The 24,463-nt window shown below is 46.9% G+C and overlaps 1 protein-coding gene across 1 annotated transcript in view; it reads left to right on the forward strand.

The window, feature by feature from the left end:
• The window catches only part of OBSCN (obscurin, cytoskeletal calmodulin and titin-interacting RhoGEF), an 860,705-nt gene that overhangs the window by 427,419 nt on the left and 408,823 nt on the right, over positions 1–24,463 (forward strand). The window contains exon 60 of the mRNA XM_077269354.1: positions 7,923–8,195. Coding sequence (XP_077125469.1) covers positions 7,923–8,195 — 273 coding nt within the window. The remainder of the gene's footprint in view (positions 1–7,922; positions 8,196–24,463) is intronic.

Here is a 24,463-nt window from a genome sequence, read left to right on the forward strand (position 1 = left end):
CCAGTAATGCATGATAATGTATGGTCTATTACTCTCCGGTGCAGTCACCTTAGGTCAGTAATACATTATAATGTACGGTGTATTACACTCTGTTGCAGTCACCATAGGTCAGTAATGCATTATAATATACGGTGTATTACACTCCGGTGCAGTCACCATAGGTCAGTAATGCATTATAATGTACAGTGTATTACGCTCCGATGCAGTCACCATAGGTCAGTAATGCATTATAATGTATGGTATATTACGCTCCAGTGCAGTCACCATAGGTCAGCAATGCATTATAATGTACGGTGTATTACGCTCCGATGCAGTCGCTATAGGTCAATATAACGGGGTCTTCTGTGCTGGAGTACCTCTTTAGTACCACCCCGTGTTTCAGGAGGTCCACTCTGCTTTGGCTGGAGTCTGAATGAAGGACGCTGGCTGGAATTGCTTGTTTACATGGGCGCATATAAAATATCACTGCTCCTCCACGTATTTCCAGTGTGACAACGCTTTACTCACAGCACACAGAATATATAACACACAGATACAGAGGGCAGGCCAATTGAAAAGCGGCAGGCCAGACATACATTACAATAGCAGCAGGTGGCCGGAGCCTGCCGATATTTACTGTGGGAATTACAAAGGTGGGGGAGGTCAGAAGGGGGATATCTTGTCCCCTCTGCCCAGGGGCGCAGCCTGTGGGCTGATGCATTAGGGACATGCATCTCACATGGAAACTATTATACATACATATATCTGCACAACATATTCTGGGTGCTGGGGGGTTCCGTAACACGGCTCCCCTTTTCAGCGACGCGATCGGCATACACAGTCTGATCCTTAACGGATCGGTTTGGGGATGACCGAAGTTTATGGGGTTGGTACAAGTTCCGTTTGTCGACTTAGTCCATCGGCGTTATCGTTTTGTTTGCCGGGTCTGTAGTGGATGGTGAAGTCCAGAGGTTGTAGGGCTAAACTCCACCGCAGTAATCTGGCGTTGTCTCTGGAGACCCGATTAAGCCAGACTAGGGGATTATGGTCCATTAGGAGGGAAAACTGTCGTCCATACAAATATGGTTGCAACTTTATGAGTGCCCATACTACCGCCAGGCACTCCTTCTCGATGGCCACATAGCTTACTTCACGGGGCAGTAGTTCCCGACTCAGGTAAGCTACCTGGTGTTCTTGGCTGTCCGGCCCGACTTGGCTCAGTACTGCCCCCAATCCAAACATAGAAGCGTCTGTGTGAACAAGGAAACGTTTAGTTGGATCGGGTGCGGCCAATACAGGGGTATTGGTGAGGGCGTCGTTTAGCTGGCGGAAGGCTTCCTCACACTCTGGGGTCCAGGTTACCTGGCGGGGTTGGTTCTTACGGGTCAGATCAGTGAGGGGCTTGGCTACGCTGCTGTAATTGGGAACGAATTTCCTGTAATACCCCGCTGTCCCTAGAAACGCCATGACCTGGGTTTTAGTGCGTGGGGTGGGCCATTTGGCTATGGTCTCAATCTTGGCTGGTTCTGGTCTCTGTTTCCCACTTCCCACCCAATGCCCTAAATACTGAACCTCTGCTTTGCCCACGTGACACTTGTTTGGGTTCAGGGTGATTCCGGCCTTGTGGATCCTGTCCAACGCTGTCTCTAGGTGATTTAGATGCTCTTCCCATGTCACGCTGTAGATGGCGATGTCATCCAGGTAGGCACAAGCCTAGTCCTGGAGACCATCCAGAAGCCGGTCAGCCAGCCTCTGGAAGGTCGCCGGGGCATTCTTCATCCCGAATGGCATAACTCGAAACTGGAATAAGCCGAACGGGGTGACAAATGCCGACTTGGGAATAGCATCAGGACTAAGGGGAATCTGCCAGTAGCCTTTGCATGGATCAATAGTTGTCAAATACTTTGCACCCGCCAGCCGGTCTAACAACTCATCCACACGCGGCATGGGATACGCATCTGTCACCGTTTTCTCATTGAGCTTACGATAGTCTACACAAAACCGTGTAGTTCCATCCTTCTTGGGCACTAACACTACGGGGGATGCCCAGGGACTATCTGACTCTTCAATGACCCCTAAACGCAACATCTCTTGTATCTCTTGTCGCATTCCTTCTCGTACAGACTCAGGGACGCGGAAGGGGGGTTGTCGCAAGGGTTTCTGATCCTGGGTCTCAACCTTGTGTTGTGCCAGGTGAGTGTTCCCTGGTCTCCCCGAAAACATCCTCTGCCGCTGCCTCAACAACGCCTCTGCCTGCTGTCTCTCCCGGGGACCTAGGTCTTCACCCCAGTGTACCTGGTCCCATGTTTTAGAGTCCTTTCCCCTAAGACATCGGGCAAGGGGAGTCCGGCTAAATCCTCTGCTTCAGGTGCACAGATGGCCACTACCTCTTCAGGGCGCTCCCGGTAGGGCTTCAGCATATTCACATGGAACATGCGGATAACCCTTGGGTTGTCACAATCGGCGACATTATAGATGGTGTCGGCTATTTTCCCCACTACTTGGTAGGGCCCCTGCCATGCAGCTTGGAACTTGTTCTGCCTAGTGGGCTCTAACACCAGGACCTTCTGTCCTATTTCCAAGGTGCGTTCTCTGGCCCTCCGATCGTACCATACGCGCTGGCGCCTCTGGGCCACCTGCATGTTCCCACGTACAGCCTGGGTCAGCTCCTGTAGGCAGTCCCGGAATTCCAGCACATGGGGTACAATAGGTACCCCTTCTATGATGCCCTACCCTTCCCAGTGTTCTAGCACTAAGTCTAGGGGTCCCCTTACCCGCCACCCGTATACCAGTTCGAACGGGGAGAACCCCGTGGATTCTTGGGGCACCTCCCGATAGGCAAACAGGAGGTGTGGCAAGAATTCCTCCCTCCCAGTCCCTGTAGGTCCTGGTAAAAGTCTCAATGAGTTGTTTTAACATCCCGTTAAAGCGTTCACACAACCCATTGGTTTGCGGGTGGTACGGGGCGCTTCTTATGGACTTGACGCCGCACAGCTTCCACAGTTGGTTGGTCACCTCTGCTGTAAACTGGGTACCCTGGTCCGAGATAATCTCCCGGGGAAATCCAACCCGTGAGAAAACCTGGAGCAGGGCAGCCGCCACCGTCTCTGCCAGTATGTTAGGTAACGCAACTGCCTCTGGATACCGTGTGGCATAATCTACCACTGTCACTATATACCTTTTCCCTGACGGACTGGGTTTGGCTAACGGCCCTATCAGATCGACCGCTACTCGGCTAAATGGTTCCTCCACAATGGGGAGGGGGCGTAATTTGGCCTTGCATCGATCTCCCCTCTTGCCAATGCGCTGGCAACTGTCACAGGTCTGGCAGTACTGACGAACATCATAGGTTACCCCCGGCCAAAAGAAGATTTGTGTCAGACGATGCCTGGTGCGACTGACGCCGAAGTGCCCTGCCAAGGGTATGTCATGAGAGATTCGTAGTAACTCCTGTCTATACTTCTTGGGAACTACCAGCTGTCGTTTTATAGTGGGGTTCGTCCCTGTGTGGTGCTGCTCTGTGATCCGGTAGAGGAGTCCCTGCTTCCATACAAACTGTTCCCCTTCCAGTACCCCTCTCCCCTCCTGTGCCTTTATACGATATCGATCCAATGAAGGATCCTCAAGTAACTCCCTCTTAAATTCAGCTGGGGTGGCCCAAGAAATGTGTCTGGCTATGGGAATACGTGTAGGGCTGGGATGTCTTACCTGGGCCTCCTCAGGGTGTGATTCCGCCTCCGCAGCTCGAGCTTGTCTCCGGGTGGTCACAGGATATGTCTCAGCCAGAGGGGCAACCGAGAAGGCAGACAACATGGGCCCCAAGTCATTTCCCAGCAAGACGTCTGCAGGCAATTCCTCCATCAAGCCGACCTCGACAAGGCCACCCCCGACTCCCCAGTTCACGTGAATCCTGGCAGTGGGCAGTCGATGTATGGCTCCCCCTGCTACACGGACTGCCACTGTCCGGTCCATCTTCTCTTGGTCCCAGACGAGATGAGGCCTCACAAGGGTCAAAGTTGCTCCGGAATCTCTTAGTCCCTGCATACGTTTCCCATTAACCCACACGACCTGTCGATGCTGTTGTCTATTATCTGCCCGGGCTGCCTGCACGGGGTCTACTTCATGCAGCACTTCCTCCATCACTTCCACCCCCTGGTTAGTCGTAGCCACCAATGCCGGGTCAGCTTCACCTTGGTAGCAGTGTACAGCGGCCCGGCTGATGGTAGCTGTTCCCGCCTTTGGCCACTGGGTATGCTGAGTCCGGTTGGGACATTGTCTTGCAGGAGGTCCAGCTGATGGCAGGTGTGGCATCGCGCCCCAGGGGGACTGTAGTAGGGCAGGTTTTTAGCTGGTCCCCCTACAATCTTCGGTGGTTTGGGGGCCTCCAGGTCCATGGGCGGACCCCTAGCGACCATCTTTGATCCGGACAACTGAGGCCTCCTGGCATCATGATGTTCATCGGCCAGACGAGCGGCCTCCCCAAGAGTCGTGGGCCGCCTGTCCCGAAGCCATCCCTGTGTCTCGGGGGTTAGTCCATTAAAGAATCGTTCTAACAAGAAGAGCTGGAGGACCTCCTCCTTAGTGGTTGCTTGGCTCCCTTGTACCCACTGTAGCAGTGACCGCCGTAATTTACAGGCCCATTCAGCGTGGGTATCGGTTACGCGTTTTATAAGTCCGCGGAACTTTTGGCGGTATGCCTCTGGTGTCAGCACATACCGGGCCAAGATCACTTCTTTGATCCGCTCATAGTCCATACAGTCCTCATCAGGTACCGTGCGATAAGCGTCCGCTGCCCGGCCGGTCAGCTTGCTGGCCAGAATCTGAACTCGTTCCTCCGGCTTCACTTGATGAAGGGGACACTGCCGCTCAAAGTCCTACAGAAAGCCATCAATGTCTTCCTCTGCCTCCCCCAACTGTCGGAAGGCATTATACTGGATCTTTTTGTGGCTTACTGTTGAAGGTACCTGGGCGGAGGCCAGATCTCCCCCTGCTCGCTGAATCTTCTCTCTCCGCTCTGCCATCTCCATCTTGGCCAGCTCCACTTTGGTCCGCTCTGCCATCTCCATCTTGGCTAGCTCTATCCTGGTTCGCTCGGCCATCTTTTCCTTCAGATCAGTACGCACATCAGCCATCTCCTCTCGTATGATCTCTACTGCAGGGTTTGGGCCATAGAACGCCAGTCTGTTCTTTACCTCCCTCTGGAATTCAGTCTCCTCCACGTTCACATTGGGGGGCGCTGCACTGTCGTGTTCCATGATGGCTGCTATCAAATCCGCTTTTGTTTTGTTGCTGGCAATTAACCCTCGGGCTTCCACAGATCTTTTAATGTAGTCCTCTTTAACTTCTGGTAGTTGTTTTCCATTCATTCCTTTCCTCCTGTAGACGGGGTATCACATCCCGCTGTCTGCCACCAGTGTAACGGGGTCTACCGTGCTGGAGTACCTCTTTAGTACCACCCCGTATTTCAGGAGGTCCACTCTGCTTTAGCTGGAGTCTGAATGAAGGACTCTGACTGGAGTTCCTTGATTACATGGGCGCATATAAAAGATCACTGCTTCTCCACGTATTTCCAGTATGACAACACTTTACTCACAGGACACAGAATATATCACACAGATACAGAGGGCGGGCCTATTGAAAAGCGGCAGGCCAGACATACATTACAATAGCCGAAGGTGGCCGGAGCCTGCCGATATTTACTGTGGGAATTACAAAGGTGGGAGAGGTCAGAAGGGGGATATCTTGTCCCCTCTGCCCAGGGACGCAGCCTGTAGGCTGATGCATTAGGGACATGCCTCTCACATGGAAACTATTATACATACATATAACTGTACAACATAATCTGGGTGCTGAGGGGTTCCGTAACAGTCAGTAATGCATTATAATGTACGGTGTATTACGCTCCCATGCCGTCGCTATAGGTCAGTAATGCATGATAATGTATGGTCTATTACACTCCGGTGCAGTCACCTTAGGTCAGTAATGCATTATAATGTGCTGTGTATTACGCTCTGGTGCAGTCACCATAGGTCAGTAATGCATTATAATGTGCGGTGTATTACACTCCGGTGCTGTCACCTTAGGTCAGTAATACATTATAATGTGCTGTGTATTACGCTCCGGTGCAGTTACCATAGGTCAGTAATGCATTATAATGTGCGGTGTATTACACTCCGATGCAGTCACCTTAGGTCAGTAATGCATTATAATGTACGGTGTATTACGCTCGGGTGCAGTCACCTTAGGTCAGTAATGCATTATAATGTGCTGTGTATTACGCTCCGGTGCAGTCACCATAGGTCAGTAATGCATTATAATGTACAGTGTATTACACTCCGGTGCAGTCACCTTAGGTCAGTAATACATTATAATGTGCTGTATATTACGCTCCGGTGCAGTCACCATAGGTCAGCAATGCATTATAATGTACAGTGTATTACACTCCGGTGCTGTCACCTTAGGTCAGTAATACATTATAATGTGCTGTGTATTACGCTCGGGTGCAGTCACCTTAGGTCAGCAATGCATTATAATGTACAGTGTATTACACTCCGGTGCTGTCACCTTAGGTCAGTAATACATTATAATGTGCTGTGTATTACGCTCCGGTGCAGTCACCATAGGTCAGTAATGCATTATAATGTACAGTGTATTACATTCCGGTGCAGTCACCTTAGGTCAGTAATACATTATAATGTGCTGTGTATTACGCTCGGGTGCAGTCACCATAGGTCAGTAATGCATTATAATGTACGGTGTATTACGCTCGGTGCAGTCACCATAGGTCAGCAATGCATTATAATGTACGTTGTATTACACTCCAGTGCAGTCACCTTAGGTCAGCAATGCATTATAATGTACGGTGTATTACGCTCGGGTGCAGTCACCATAGGTCAGCAATGCATTATAATGTACGGTGTATTACGCTCGGGTGCAGTCACCATAGGTCAGCAATGCATTATAATGTACGGTGTATTACGCTCGGGTGCAGTCACCATAGGTCAGCAATGCATTATAATGTACGGTGTATTACGCTCCGGTGCAGTCACCTTAGGTCAGCAATGCATTATAATGTACGGTGTATTACACTCGGGTGCAGTCACCATAGGTCAGCAATGCATTATAATGTACGGTGTATTACGCTCGGGTGCAGTCACCATAGGTCAGCAATGCATTATAATGTACGGTGTATTACGCTCGGGTGCAGTCACCATAGGTCAGCAATGCATTATAATGTACGGTGTATTACGCTCGGGTGCAGTCACGATAGGTCAGCAATGCATTATAATGTACGGTGTATTACGCTCGGGTGCAGTCACCATAGGTCAGCAATGCATTATAATGTACGGTGTATTACGCTCCGGTGCAGTCACCTTAGGTCAGCAATGCATTATAATGTACGGTGTATTACGCTCGGGTGCAGTCACCATAGGTCAGCAATGCATTATAATGTACGGTGTATTACGCTCGGGTGCAGTCACCATAGGTCAGCAATGCATTATAATGTGCTGTGTATTACGCTCGGGTGCAGTCACCATAGGTCAGCAATGCATTATAATGTACGGTGTATTACGCTCGGGTGCAGTCACCATAGGTCAGCAATGCATTATAATGTACGGTGTATTACGCTCGGGTGCAGTCACCATAGGTCAGCAATGCATTATAATGTACGGTGTATTACGCTCGGTGCAGTCACCTTAGGTCAGCAATGCATTATAATGTGCTGTGTATTACACTCCGATGCAGTCACCTTAGGTCAGCAATGCATTATAATGTACGGTGTATTACGCTCGGGTGCAGTCACCATAGGTCAGCAATGCATTATAATGTACGGTGTATTACACTCCGATGCAGTCACCATAGGTCAGCAATGCATTATAATGTACGGTGTATTACGCTCCCGTTGGTTCGGCTGATGAGTCGATGTTTCTGTTTTCCTCTAGAGAAGAATAAGATTCTGCAGGGTCTGGAGAACGTGGAGGCTCTGGAGGGCGGAGAAGGTCTCTTTGAGTGCTACTTGGCTAAGCCGGAGTGCTACAACTACAACTGGCTGGTGGATGACGATCCGGCCAAGACTTCCGACAACGTGGAGATGGTTTACTTTGAGAACGGCCGCAGACATCTGCTTCTGCTGAAGAACCTGAGGGCGGAGGACAGCTGCAGGGTGACATTCATGGCCGGGGACGCCGTGTCCTCAGCTTTCCTGAGTGTGCGAGGTGAGGAGAGTGAGAAATGTCTGTCCATGGACATTCATCTTCAGTGGTGTGGTATAGTAGAGGGTGAAGGGGGCCATGGTGGGACTCTGAATCTATGGTGTAATAATGGCTGTGGAGGGTGATACTGAAGAATAAGGTTTTAATAAGGTTAATGAAGACCTAAAACTTCTCAGGTCCCCATCCCCATTCTGTCTTCTCAAGGGATCTTTTGAGGGCGATCTTTCACACACAATGTGTTTAACATGTGGATGCAGCCGACCCTCAGATCTGACAACTGCACTTTGCCGAACCCTAAGATCTGACATCTGGACTCTGCCGACTCGCAGATCTGACACATGGCCTATGTCGAGCCTTAAGATCTGACATCTGGATTCTGCAGACCCTCAGATCCAATTTGTGTACTCTGCCTCAGACCTGACCTGTGCCACTCCCGAGACCTGACCTGTGCCACCCCCAGCCCTGACTTCTGCCAAGAATCAAACCTGACCTGTACCAAGCCTCAGACCTGACTTGTGCCACCTCTCAGACATGACCTGTGCCACCCCCTAGAAATGACCTGTACCACCAATCAAACCCAACCTGTGTCATGTATCAGACTTGACGTGTCATTTCCCATACCTGACCCATGCCACCCCCCCAGATCTGACCCATGCCACCCCCCAGATCTGACCTGTGTCACAAATCAAACCCAACCTGTGTCATTTCTCATACCTGACCCATGCCACCCCCCAGACCAGACCCATGTCATCCACTAGACCTGACCTGTGCCATCCACCACATCTGACCTGTGGCAATCACGAGACCTAACCTGTGCCACGAATTAAACCTGACCTTTGCCATGTCTCAGACGTGACCAAAACTCACAGTGAGCGTACGGTACTGTATATACACATCTGATTCAAACGTATGTGTCACGATTCACACCGTGACTGCTAACACTATGTCACGGATCCCAGCAATGCGTCAGGGATCCCAGGGAGGATATCTTTATCATTGCCACTACTCACACCAATTTGTCATTGTCACGAATCGGGGTTGTTTGGTTGCCCCTGGTTCCTTCTGAAGGGATTTATCTATATCCCACTTCCCAGTTCCGGTTTGGAACTTGCAGCTCTCTGGCGCTCCCTTACCCTCAGGTCAGACAGGGTACTGCACCTAGAAAGGCTGCCTGCTATGTACTGGCTATTGGACACACTGCAGCGAGGGCAATATAACTACTCCCACTCAGGCAGGAACAATAATTATCAACGCCGCCATCGCTGCAAAGATTCCCAATTGCACAGAACAAGTATGCTGCCACCAGCTCCGATTAAACGGGTCCGGAGCCAACCCAAATCAGTAGTTCAATTCACTTCAGAGGACGCACAGTCGTATAGAGCAGAAGAGACAAGCTTGCAATTAAATATTTTACTCCATTAAAAATTAGGCAGTGCTTACAAAACATTAAAAGGATATTATAAAGGAGACGAATCGTATATACATTACAGATTACAAAATAAAATAGGATTAACATTGAAAGGAGAACTTACAGGTTATTTCATGGTATCATCTTGGCTGGCCTGTGGCTTAAGAGGATAAATACATCCAGATGCATGGAAACAGCTTAAAGAGCTGTTGTTAGCTGCTTCCCGGGCCACGACTCAAGGCTGGGCTAAGAGTATCGTGTCTTATACTTCTCAGCTTGTGACATCACTAAAGGGCTGGTTAATGACATGCACTGATCTCAGAGATATTTACGTTTTTAGACTCTGGAGACAAAGGAATTCCTGAGTGAGAGGGTAGGGACCACTAGTGGCTTTACAGGACTGGTCACCCTGCTCACACACTAGCTTCAAGATACCCAGTGTCTCTGCCATAGGGCTTGTTTGTTGTATTCAGGGGGGAGAGAGAGAGGGGGGTCAAAGCTGCTGTATGCTCTCAGGACCATGGTCACCTGAGCAAAAATCCCTCAGCTATGGTATTTTACATTATCGTGACAGTATGGAATATATATATATATAATATAATATATACACCCATACACCCAGGTACGGTTACTGCCAGCTCCACAATAACCAAAGAGCCACTAGCTGCCACCACTAGTTGTTTATACAGGTCGATAGGACACCCGTTGCAGGTATCGTATGACTTCAGGGGTGCAGTTTACAGAATAAGAGGAACAAAGCTATTAAATTTTACATATTTAATCCAGAAAGATAGGCAGTGTTCATAAAAATATACAAAGATGATACAAAATGGGAATAAACAATACAATATATACAATTTCATAAAATAAAAAGGAATAACAAAAGAATACTACTAAAACTGTGTCATCAAAGGGGCTCAGAGCTTAGTGGAGGGAGGTACTCCTTAGAAAAATGGACAGGACCACAGCAAGCTGTACCTTCCGGGACAGGTAAAATACAACAACCCAAATTCAGCTTTTCATTAGATCAATGTTACATCCACACACCTCCCCTTGATGAGCTCATGCGGGGGCTGGAAGTGGGATTGCTAGGTCTTTTAGAATTTTATGAGATCCCCGACTTACAGGATATCTTTGCCCTTAGGCCGGCATCACACTCAGCGTATGAAAATACGGTCCGTATTTTACGTCCGTAATACGCAGAAATGTTCCAAAAATAGTGATCCGTATGTCATCCGTAGGCAGGGTGTGTCAGCGTATTTTGCGCATGGCATCCTCCATAAGTAATCCGTATGGCATCCGTACTGCGATATTTTCTTGCAGGCTTGCAAAACAGACATCTAATGGATTTATGTGCTCAAATGTTCGTTAAAACATATATACAGTATGTGTGTGTATATATATATATATATATATATATATATATGTCATTGAGACACATATATTTATATATTCTGTATTTATATTTAATTCAGCGCGAGATATGTGAAAAGCCGCTAATTCAATTGCCGGCTTTTCATTTCTCCTTCCCAAACCCGACAGGATATGAGACATGATTACATACAGTAAACCATCTCATATCCTTTTTTTTTTTGCATATTCCACACTTCTAATGTTAATAGTGTGTATGTGCAAAATTTGGGCGCTGTAGCTTGTAAAATAAAGGGTTAAATGGCGGAAAAAATTGGCGTGGGCTCCGGCGCAATTTTCTCCGCCAGAGTGGGAAAGCCAGTGACTGAGGGCAGATATTAATAGCCAGGAGAGGGTCCATGGTTATTGCCCCCCCCCGGCTACAAACATCTGCCCCCAGCCACCCCAGAAAAGGCACATCTGGAAGATGCGCCTATTCTGGCACTTGGCCTCTCTCTTCCCATTCCCGTGTAGCGGTGGGATATGGGTTAATGAAGGGTTAATGCCACCTTGCTATTGTAAGGTGACATTAAGCCAGATTAATAATGGAGAGGCGTCAATTATGTCACCTATCCATTATTAATCCAATAGTACCAAATGGTTAATAAAACACACACACATTATTACAAAGTATTTTAATGAAATAAAGACACAGGTTGTTGTAATATTTTATTATACTGGTAATCCACCTGAAGACCCTCGTCCTGTAACAAAGGAAAAATAAAAACTCAACAATATCTCATACCTTCCGACGCTCAGGTCAAGTCCCACAAAGTAAATCCATCTGAAGGGGTTAAATCATTTTACAGCCAGGAGCTCTGCTAAAGCAGTGCTCGTGGCTGTAAAACCCCCGGGAATGAATGGATTGCAGGGGAATGACCTTTAGTTACCTTGAGTTGCGGTGATGCGCCCTCTGCTGGATGTCCTCATGAACTGGAGCCTGGTAAAAGTTCCCACGCTCGAGTTCATATGAGGACATCCAGCAGAGGGCGCCTCACCGCATCTCAAGGTAACTACAGGTCATTCCCCTGCAATCCATTTATTCCCGGGGGTTTTACAGCCACGAGCACTGCTTTAGCACAGCTCCTGGCTGTAAAATGATTTAACCCCTTCAGATGGATTTACTTCGTGGGACTTGACCTGAGCGTCGGAAGGTATGAGATATTGTTGAGTTTTGTTTTTCGTTTGTTACAGAACGAGGGTCTTCAGGTGGATTACCAGTATAATAAAATATTACAACACCCTGTGTCTTTATTTCATTAAAATACTTGTAAATAATGTGTGTGTTTGATTAACCATTTCGTACTATTGGATTAATAATGGATAATCAATAATAATAATTATTAATTAATAATTAATAATGAATAATGGTGTCATAATTGACGCCTCTCCATTATTAATCTGGCTTAATGTCACCTTACAATAGCAAGGTGACATTAACCCTTCATTACCCCATATCCCACCGCTACAGGGAGTGGGAAGAGAGTGGTCAAGTGCCAGAATAGGCGCATCTTCCAGATGTGCCTTTTCTGGGGTGGCTGGGGGCAGATGTTTGTAGCCAGGGGGGGGGGCCAATAACCATGGACCCTCTCTAGGCTATTAATATCTGCCCTCAGTCACTGGCTTTACCAATCTGGCGGAGAAAGTTGCGCGGGAGCCCACGCCAATTTTTTCCGCCATTTAACCCTTTATTTTACAAGCTACAGCACCCAAATGTTGCACATACACACTACTAACATTAGTAGTGTGGAATATGCAAAAAAAAAAGGGATATGAGATGGTTTACTGTATGTAATCATGTCTCATATCCTGTCGGGTTTGTGAAGGAGAGAGGAAAAGCCGACAATTGAATTACCGGCTTTTCTAGAGAACACCGCTGCGTATTTCTCGCAAGTCACACTGCTGGTCCGTGTGTAATCCATATTTTTCTCGCCCCCATAGACTTTCATTGGTGATTTTTTTGCGCAATACGGTGACAAACGCAGCATGCTGCGATTTTGTACGGCCGTAGAAGACTGTATAATACGGATCCGTAAAATACGGCAGATAGGAGCTGGGACATAGGGAATCATTGGGCCGTGTGTAATGCGTATTTTACAGGTGTATTTTCTGCGCTCATACGTCCGTAAAACTCGCCAGTGTGATGCCGGCCTTAGAGGTCCCAGGCGGTTGGTATTGTCATCATGTTTTCTATTGCGATTTTACTATCGGGCTGAAGCATGATTACCAAAGGAAAAAACCCCATAAAAATATCTTTATTAAATTCTCAATAAAAATTAGGTTTTTTTATACAGTGCCTACAAGTAGTATTCAACCCCCTGCAGATTTAGTAGGTTTACACATTTGGAATTAACTTGGCATTGTGACATTTGGACTGTAGATCAGCCTGGAAGTGTGAAATGCACTGCAGCAAAAAAGAATGTTATTTCTTTGTTTATTTATTTATTTTTTTAATTGTGAAAAGTTTTTCAGAGGGTTATTTATTATTCAACCCCTCAACCCCCCAGAATTCTGTTTGGTTCCCCTAAAGTATTAAGAAGTAGTTCAGGCACAAAGAACAATGAGCTTCACATGTTTGGATTAATTATCTCTTTTTCCAGCCTTTTCTGACTATTTAAGACCCTCCCCAAACTTGTGAACAGCACTCACACATGGTCAACATGGGAAAGACAAAGGAGCATTCCAAGGCCATCAGAGACAAGATCGTGGAGGGTCACAAGGCTGACAAGGGGTACAACACCCTTTCCAAGGAGTTGGGCCTACCTGTCTCCACTGTTGGGAGCATCATCCGGAAGTGGAAGGCTTATGGAACTACTGTTAGCCTTCCACGGCCTGGACAGCCTTTGAAAGTTTCCTCCCGTGCCGAGGCCAGGCTTGTCCGAAGAGTCAAGGCTAACCCAAGGACAACAAGGAAGGAGCTCCGGGAAGATCTCATGGCAGTGGGGACATTGGTTTCAGTCAATACCATAAGTAACGTACTCCACCGCAATGGTCTCCGTTCCAGACGAGCCCGTAAGGTACCTTTACTTTCAAAGCGTCATGTCAAGGCTCGTCTACAGTTTGCTCATGATCACTTGGAGGACTCTGAGACTGACTGGATCAAGGTTCTCTGGTCTGATGAGACCAAGATCGAGATCTTTGGTGCCAACCACACACGTGACGTTTGGAGACTGGATGGCACTGCATGCGACCCCAAGAATACCATCCCTACAGTCAAGCATGGTGGTGGCAGCATCATGCTGTGGGGCTGTTTCTCAGCCAAGGGGCCTGGCCATCTGGTCCGCATCCATGGGAAGATGGATAGCACGGCCTACCTGGAGATTTTGGCCAAGAACCTCCGCTCCTCCATCAAGGATCTTAAGATGGGTCGTCATTTCATCTTCCAACAATACAACGACCCAAAGCACACAGCCAAGAAAACCAAGGCCTGGTTCAAGAGGCAAAAAATCAAGGTGTTGCAGTGGCCTAGTCAGTCTCCTGACCTTAACCCAATTGAAAACTTGTGGAAGGAGCTCAAGATTAAAGTCCACATGAGACACCCAAAGAACCTAGATAACTTGGAGAAGGTCTGCAAGGAGGAGTAGGCCAAGATAACTCCAGAGACCTGTGCCGGCCTGATCAGGTCTTATAAAAGACGATTATTAGCTGTAATTGCAAACAAAGGTTATTCCACAAAATATTAAACCTAGGGGTTGAATAATAATTGACCCACACTTTTATGTTTAAAATTTATAAAAATTTAACTGAGCAACAAAACTTTTTGGTTTGTAAGATTTATGCATCTGTTAATAAATCCTGCTCTTGTTTGAAGTTTGAAGGCTCTAACTTATTTGCATCTTATTAAACCTGCTCAATCTGCAGGGGGTTGAATACTACTTGTAGGCACTGTATATAAAATACCTAATAGTACCAATTACCAACACCAGTATTTGGTATTTTATATAAAAAAAACTAATTTTTATTGAGAATTTAATAAAGATATTTTTATGGGGTTTTTTCCTTTGGTAATCTAATTAATATACCCTTTAAATATTTATTTTGGTTTTGTATATGCGAGATGAAGCATGGCCTTGATAGCATCATCCATCGCACTATTATTAAGTTGGAGGGGTTAGAATGACCTTACGTAGATGTGAGTGATTGTGACCTGTTCGTCCCTTCACTACAACACCAAAAATATATCTGCTATAAATATCAGATAAATGCAAATCCCAATATTTATCAGTGACCACTGGCTCCAAATGGTCTGAGAAAAATCCTTTGTAGAGAGGAAGCCCCTGTACTTCTCTGCCTCTGAATAAAAAAATTCTATTTTTGGTTTCTGGATTCCAGAGTAGACCTCATGCTGTAATTACCTGGTTACTGCAGGAGGCACCTACCGTATTTTTCGGATTATAAGATGCACTTTTTTTCTCCCAAATTTGGTAGGAAAATGGGGGTGCGTCTTATAATGCGGATATACCTTAGCAGCCGCGGTGGAGCAGGGTTCCAGGGTCGCTGCTGGAGGAGGCAATAGAGGAGCGCTGCTGCAGGCTGCCGGCTGGGATGAGGGGCGTTACGATATGCGGGTGTTCGGTGCTGCGGGGGCTCTGCCGACATTTTGTGAAAGCCCAGAGCCCCTGCAGTTACATGGTTTCCTATGCAGTGGACTCCAGGAAAATGGCCACCGGGGGCAGCACATGCGCAGATGGAGATCTCGGCACCAAGATCTTGGGAGATGAGACCTCGGCGCTGAGCACATCCGAACACCCCCTCAGCCCGGCCTGCAGCAGCGCTCCACTCTTGCCTCCTCCAGCAGCGACCTTGGGACCCCGCTTCACCGCAGCCACCACCCCCAGTAAGCAATAAGACGCATGGATTATAAGAATCACCATTTCATTAAAAAAGTATTTTTCCTATTTTTCTCCTCAATATATGAGGTGTGTTTTATAATCCGGTGCGTCTTATCTGCAAAATACAGTCCTTCTATTGAAGTTCAAGTATCAGGTCTCTCTCTCTGCCCCAGTTACCCCATATGTTCCGTGTGAGGGTGATATGTCCCCTCCGGGGAGGTGTTTATTGGATTTGAATATTTCTCTGACACTATGCTAAATACAATTTGCAGTATAATATATTGTAAGGCAGAGGCTTTCACGTCCGTGCGGTAATGAGGCAGTGACCCAACAAAGTTCAACTTAAATGTCTTTATTTACCAACTTACAAAATAAATCCAAACTTTATCATCCGGTTCGCATCCGTCGGGGACAGCACCACTGTATAAGTCACAGATGCAGTAATGGTTTGCTCTAGTCTCTTGCTTTGCTCTGTGTTCGATTTCGAACAATAGAAGTTAATCAGCCGCACTCACAGAAGATTTCAAATGATTCCTGCTTTCATTTCAATAAGATATACAGTAGTAATTCACCACAGTGCTAGATATCATGACAAAAAGTGATAGGTCTGTGAGAGCTTCTCATAGGATTGCTGGAGGGGCAAATCAGAACCCCCATTTGACTGCAAAAGACCTTGCAAAAGATTTTGTAGACTCTCGAGTGGTGATACATTGGTCTACTGTTCAGAGGCACCTGCACAAATATGGCCTTCATGTAAGAGTCATCAGAAGAAAATCTCTCCTGCGTCCTCACCATAAAATTCAGTGTCAGAAGAATGCAAAAGAACATCTAAACAACCCTGATGCATTTTGGAAACATTTCCTGTGGACCTATGAGGATAAAATAGATCTCTGTGGCCATAATCATCAAAGGTATGTGTGGAGAAAAATGGGCACAGAATTTTAGTAAAAGAACATCTCGCCAACCATTAGACATGGGGGTGGATCAATCATGCTTTGGGGTTGTGTTGCAGCCAATGGCACCGGGAACATTTCACGGGTAGAGGGAAGAATGAATTCACTGAAATTTCAATAAATTCTTAATGCAAACATAACACAATCTGTAATAAGCTGAAGGTGAAAAGGGGAAGAGGCTGGGTTCTACAAATGGAGAATGATCCTAAACACACGTCACAGTCCACAATAGACGACCTCAAGAGGCGCAAGATGAAGGTTTTACAATGGCCCTCACAGTCCCCTGATCTGATCATCATTGAAAATCTGTGGCAAGACCTCAAAATAGCAGAGGAAGCAAGACGACCCAGGAATCTCACAGAACTGGAGGAATTCTCCAAGGAAGAATGGAGGAAAATGACTGAAACAAGAATTTAAACACTCTCTGGCTACAAATAGCGATTACAAGCTGTGATACTTGCAAAAGGGATCGCTACTAGGTACCAACCATGCTGGGTGCACAAACTTTTGCATTGGCCCATTATATATGTATATATAATATACAGTGTATATATATATATATACAGTATATAAAGAAAGTATAATATAATATATGGCTAAAATACAAAGGAAATGTGCTATCGTCAACATGCTTAACTGTACACAGTAACAGTGATTTTGACCAGGGGTGCCCAAACTTTTACATGCCACTGTAGCTTGACCCAGGTCACACTTCCTTTTATTTTGTGTTGTAACCACAGCTGTGGCTGTAATTACAGCGCTCTCCAGCGGGTTCAGTATTTTTTATACACATCCTGGGGAAACACATAATGGCTCTTGAATATGACTCACATCACTGCCTCACATATCCCCCCCCCCTGTTCAAACTTGAGGGACTGAACACCTGTTAGCTTACAAGGTGCCCGTGACAGGTCATCTGCTTTTCCTTGTGACTTCCCAGCTCAATATTTTACCGAGAAACTAACGTTTTGTAACAACAAAACCCATCTGGTGATGCGAGCATTCCTCTCCTTGGCAATTGTCATCCAGACCAGCGGTGAATGGTCCATTATCAAGCAGAACCATCGCCCGAGTAAGTAATTGCATAGAGACTCCAAGGCCCACTTAATGGCCAAGCACTCCTGCTCCAATACACTATAATTTTTCTCTGTCGGGGTAAGTTTCCTATTCAAGTAGGTGACTGGATATCCTCTCCATGCACCTCCTGCGAAAGAATCTCCTACTTCAGAGGCATCTGTTTGAACATTAAAACTGTTCCTACACTAATGAAGGCTGGCTGTCCACACAACGCCAACTTCATGGAGTGGAATGCTTCCGTCACCAAACCATGACAAAATTAGTTATAAATCATCTGTAGTAGTCGATGATATCAACCAAAGAAAAACTAATGGGAGCAGGGTGAAAAAATTGTGAAGGTAAAAATTATTATATCTTGGTGGATAAGAGTAAAGTGTGAAACTAATCACGGACCATTGGAAAAATACTAAAGGAAAAAGCAAAAAGGACAAAACCGACACAAAAGTCCAAAGTTAAATGTATTAAAGATGTAATTTTTAGTGATGAGTGAGTATACTCGTTGCTTGGGTGATCTCCGAGTATTCTGGTGTGCTCAGAGATTTAGTTTGTTGACGCAGCTGCATGATTTGTGGCTGCTGGATAGCCTGAGTACATGTGGGGGCTGCCTGATTTGCTAGAGAATCCCTACATGTACTCAGGCTGGCTAGCAGCCGTAAATCATGCAGCTGCGTCAACAAACTAAATCTCCGAGCAGTCACAAATACTCAGCTCAGGAAAACCGAGCAACGAGTATACTCACTCATCACTAGTAATATTTTATTAAAGGGAACCTGTCACCCCGTTTTTTCCTTATGAGATAAAAATACCATTAAATAGGGCCTGAGCTGTGCATTACAATAGTGTATTTTGTGGACCCTGATTCCCCACCTATGCTGCCGAAATACGTTAACAAAGTAGCCGTTTTCGCCTGTCAATCAGGCTGGTCTGGTCGGATGGGCGTGGTGACATCGCTGTTTCTTCCCCCAGATCTTGCTTATTTTTCCGTTGGTGGCGTAGTGGTTTGCACATGCCCAAGTGCCGAATCCACTGCAGAGGTGAGGAAAAAGAGCGCGATCTGCGCTATTCCCCTGGTGATCGGTGGGGGCGGCCATCTTCCTGTGGCCGCGCTTGCGCAGATGGAGCGCTCTGCTGCCCGGGGCTTCAGGAAAATGGCCGCGGGATGCCGCGCGTGCGCAGATGGAGATCGCGGCGGCCATTTTCCTGAAGCCGAGATGCGAACTCTGCTTCAGGAAAATGGCCGCCGCGATAACAAATCCGCTGCCACCAGCTCCGATTTCTTAATAACGGGTCCGGAGCCAACCCAAATTAGTAGCGTAATTCACTTCAGAGGACGTGACTGTACGTTACAGAGCAAGGAAAAACAAAGCTAGTAATATTGTATATTTTACTCCAAAAAGGTAGGCAGTGTTTACAGAAGGGAAAAAGGATATTATAAATGAAGACAAGTATTGTATGTACAGTACAGTTACAAATAAAATGGGATTAACGTTGAAAAAACACTTAGTTTCTTATGTCATTTCATCTCATGGCAGACCATGTGGCACGGGGAAGGGCGACACATCAAGATGCTTCACAGATGGGTCTCGCAACTAGACCCTACATGTTTGAACCTTCACATGCGCAATCATCATGCGTTACTGTGGGAATCCCACTGCGCACAAATGCAGACCAGCGGACCTCAACAACCATCAGCCGCCCCATCAATCACATCTGCTGCTTCTTCCTTCTCCTCTGTTACCATGCCAACTATTGAGACGCCGTTCTTCAATCGCAGAACTGCGGGTTCTTTACCCGCTCCAGTTGCGCTGACTGAGAGCCCGCCGTCCGCTGTAACGGATTCAGACATGCCTGCTGTTTTTGACCGATCTCAGAGAACGAGTGCACCACAGCTTTCTCAATCCACTGTAATATCTCCACCTGCACCTCTCTCAAGGTCTATGCACTTGGTCCAGTTCACCAAACTCCGCCCTCTTGCAGCACTGCAGCTAGCCCACTGTTCCGCAGTTGTGGTCATGTAAAAGATTTTTTCCTCCTACATATGACAAAGCTATGAGGTTGAACTCCACCATCTCCAATCTGTTGGCCACGGAAATGCTGCCTTTCCACCTGGTAGATACAGATGGTTTCTGAAAACTAATGGCAGTCACAGTCCCCCAATACCAATTACCCAGTCGCCATTACTTTTCTAAGAAAGCTGTGCCTGCACTACACCAACATGTCGCAGATAACATCACCCATTCCTTGACTAAATCTCTGTCTGCCAGGGTGCATATCACCACAGACACTTGGACGAGTAAGCATGGCCAAAGGCGTTACATCTTGCTGAATCCCCAAGACTTGAAGGACAAACCTCTATATTTAACACTTCCTCCCTTGCTTCTGCCTCCTCCTCTATCACCTCCAGGGCCTACACAAGCACCTTCAACGTCTGCCTCAATAAGAAACGCGTTCCAACAGTGCAGAGTGAATCCCCACCACCTCCATCCTACGCAGAAAGGGCTCACCACAATCAGGCAGTATTAAAATTGATATGCCATGGAGATCACAGTCATACAGCTGAAGAGTTGTGGACAGCTCTCCAGGCTGAGTTTGATCAATGGCTGTCTCCACTGAATCTGCATCCAGGGAAGGCTGTGTCTGATAGCGGTGGGAACCTGGTGACGGCGCTACAGTGAGGCAAGCTCACACACATGCCTTCCATGGCTCACGTCCTCAACCTGTTGGTACAGCATTTTCTCCACCACTATCCTGACCTGGGTGAACTGCTTCAGAAAGCACGTAAGCTGTGTGCTTATTTCCGCCGTTTGCATCCCTCAGGTCATCGATTGGCATCGATACAGAGGTCTTTGTCCATGCCAGTTAACAGGTTGAAATGCAAAGTGCCGACACGGTGGAATTCCACTTTGCCTATGTTGCAGTGACTGTGGCAGCAGCAACAAGCCCTGACGCAGTATGTCATGTCGTATAGCCTGGCCCAACTCAATACAGGTGTGGTGCATGTCACATTTCAAAGACATCAGCAACCATTTGAAAACTTTGCAGAAGGGTGCAAAGAAGGTTAGAGCTGATGCAGCTGTCATCAGCATCACTATTCCGGTCATTTATATGCTGGAGCAAACATTGAATAACCTGCGGGAAGAGATGGCGGTCCCAGAAGAAGAGGAGGAAGCAGAAGAGGATGCGGAAGGGATAACATTGTCTCTAAGTTCCAGACTGTTGTCACACAGACGGGTGCCAAGGGAGGGTGGATTACTGTGATCGAGGGGGGGCTGGTGATAACAGACAAACTGTTATCGAAGGTGCAAGATCCGAGGAACAAATGAAGGAGGATGAGGTGATGGACGAGCAACTGTCAGATGAAAAGGATAGTCCTCCCCTCTCTGTTGTTCATGGTTAGCAGGAGGGGATGCAGGAAACAAGCCTCATTATTACCCAGCCACCAACACAGTATGGGCTTGGACCTCATGGTAGAGACCGACGTATGAGTGCTTTCTTGCTGCACTATCTGCAACATGATCCCCGTATAGTTATGTTTAGGAATACTGCTGACTGCTGGGTTGCCACTCTGTTAGATCCACGTTATAAAACCAAATTTTGCCAGATCCTTCCCCCTTGGAAAGGGACCCACGAATGCTGGAGTATCGAAACATGCTTTTACACAATCTTAAGACAGCAGTGACATACACGGTTCGCATCGCAGCTCTAGACTTCCAACCTCCGGCACGTCAATTCGTCAACACCAAAGCATTAGTAGCAGCAGCAGCAATGGTGGAAGTGGAAGAAGCAATTTCTGTGAATCCTTTGACACTTTTTTTAGACCAGCTTGTACACCAGAACAACAGAATCCAAGTCTTACATGTGGTGAACGAATGGAGAGGATGGTGCAGGAGTATCTAGAAGTAAATATCAATAGCATCAGGGAGGTGTCAGGGATGAGGGAGACTCAAATTTGGATTTATTAATTCAGGCCCAATATATTGCCCAGAGATCTTCCTCCACTCCTGAAGTGGCCTCCACCCTTGGGAGAAATACACAAATCCCATAAAGAACAGAACTTGGCCATCTGGCCAGAGAATTAGAGGCCATGTGTTAATGAAGAGAAGGAGGAGCAGAGCTGCGACCCCCTGCTGTCTTTTGTGCAAGGCAGCCCACATCAAGGGAAAGCTCTAGACAGAGCATCACTGACATCTAGAGATGAATTATGAGAGCACCGTATATCTCAGGGTGATGTCCAATATACCACCAGAACTCTGGGAGCCCTCTGCACACACCCCTGAGTCTCATATTTCTCTAGCTGTCCCAGATACCAAGCTATCGAGACTGGCTCTCCAGAACCACTTAGCTGACCCAAGTTTGGACTCTCGGTATCGGTCTTGCCACAGCCAACCCATTGAGACGTCAGTCGTCCCATTTCGACCTCCCACTAGGAAGTCATGACCCATCCTAGATATTGGGAATTATTTCAGCTATGAGGTCAAGGGAGGAGAATTTAGTCCAACCCAGTGTGGCGGTAGCAAATATGGGAAGGGGCAAGCTAGAGGTTAAAAGCTAGCTACACACCTTTAGCCTTTGTCATTGTTCTGCCATGGAAGCCACGTCATGTCATGTGTGGAGACAGACCAGAAACTAAGGTGGTGTCTGTTGATACGAGAGTTTCCCACCATCCACAAGTTATACGGAACAGTAACGTGACACAGCTAACTGCTGTCATGCTGCTGCAGTGCAGTATAGCGCAACCTCCACTAGAGGGAGCTTGAGAGGCAAGTGAGACTGCATACACAGAGAAGCACCACAGAGCAGCAGCACAGGCACCACCAAGTGGAGAGAGAGTGGTCAGACAAGCCGAGTCAAAAAACAGGCAGAAGTACCAAAGGGATCAGCAGTACACAAGGTCAGGAACAAGCCAGGAGGTTCAGCAATGGTCAGAAGTGGATAAGACAAAGTCAGAAGGCAGAAGCAAGTCCGAATACAAGCCAAGTCAGAAACCAGCGAATCAAACTAACAAACAGGGAAACGCTGGGAAAAGGGCAGACAGAGGGAGTCAACAGACACGGGGCAAGTCAGGGAACACAACAGGACAAATCAAGAGCTACCAGAGTCAGGTTCATATGCCGAAGGCAGAACTATAGCTGACCCCACCAGCAGGTTGCATAGGAGCTAAATAGCAAACCTGAATCCAGAAAGAGGCAGAGCAAAGTTAACCCTTGACATGATCCGCCTAGAAAAAGGGCAGACAGGATTAAACCCTGGTGTCAGGACTCTGAACATTTTTACCTTTTGTGCATTACCCTTTTCCAAGATGGCGTCTTTGGTCTCGTGCACTGTGTCTTCCTGCTATAAAACTCCACCCCAGCCTTCAGTCTGTGCTAGAGTATTCTGCCTTGCATCCAGCTCCTGACTCTGGTGACTTCCTGGCTATATACCTGCTCCTGTGAACCTTTGTGGTGATCCTACTACTCTGTTCTGAGTTCCTGCTGCATACACCAATTTCCAGTAATCCTTCATCTGCTGCTCGTGTTTACTTCCATCTGCATTTGCTGGACATGTAAGCTGTTGCTGCTCTGCAAAAACCTGAGGCTATTAACCAGGCCTGGTTGAGCTAAGATATTATTTGAACTGCCTTTTAAGCTTATCTATCTGTGTTTGGACTAAGACAAGGATTTATTCGTGTCAAGTATCCTCAAGAATAACTGTGCTTCATAGACTTTCTGCGTGATTGCATTTTCCTCTGAAGTTTCCTATAGACTGCTAAGCTGCGTTTATTATTTGCACCAAGTGTTGTGGACTTGAGTTTCTCTCTGCACCTGTTTGAATCACCGTGTGATAATATAGACTTTACCACTTATAAAACTGTGTCCTGTAGTTGTCTTGTTCCATGCAAAGAGTCTACTGAGTTATCCCCTATAATTATTACACCTGGTGCGGATCATGACAGTACCATCCTCTCAAGGGGGGCCACCGGACCCCCAGGCTTCCCATGATAACTTGCATGAAACGCCCGAACCAATCGACCAGCATGGACAGAACGGAACACAAGATCGATCCTCAGGCCCCTATCCCCTCCAATGGACCAAATACTGAAGTGAACTACGGACCATGTGAGAATTCACAATCCGTTCCACTTCATACTCGGTCTGACCATCCACAGAGACAGGAGGCAGAGGGGATGGAGGCCCAGCAGAGGATGGTACAAATGACTTAAGAAGGGATTTATGGAACACATTGGGGATCCAAAGCGACGGAGGAAGGCGTAAGCGAAAGGCAACTGGATTGACCACCTCAATGATCTCGTAAGGACCAATTAACCTGGGACCTAGCTTAGCAGAAGGAACCTTAAGACGAATGTTCTTGGTAGACAACCACACTTTATCTCCTACCAGGAATATTATTATAATTATTATTATTATTTATATAGCACCATTAATTCCATGGTGCTGTACATGAGAAGGGGTTACATCAAAATAAAAATATCACTTATGATAAACAAACTAACACTGACAGACTGGTACAGAGGGAAGAGGACCCTGCCCTTGCGGGCTTACATTCTACAGAATATAGGTCCTACAGACCGTCGCTTATCTGCAAAAAGTT

The sequence above is a fragment of the Ranitomeya variabilis genome, chromosome 6 (genome assembly GCF_051348905.1).
Source record: "Ranitomeya variabilis isolate aRanVar5 chromosome 6, aRanVar5.hap1, whole genome shotgun sequence".
Lineage (NCBI taxonomy): Eukaryota > Metazoa > Chordata > Amphibia > Anura > Dendrobatidae > Ranitomeya > Ranitomeya variabilis.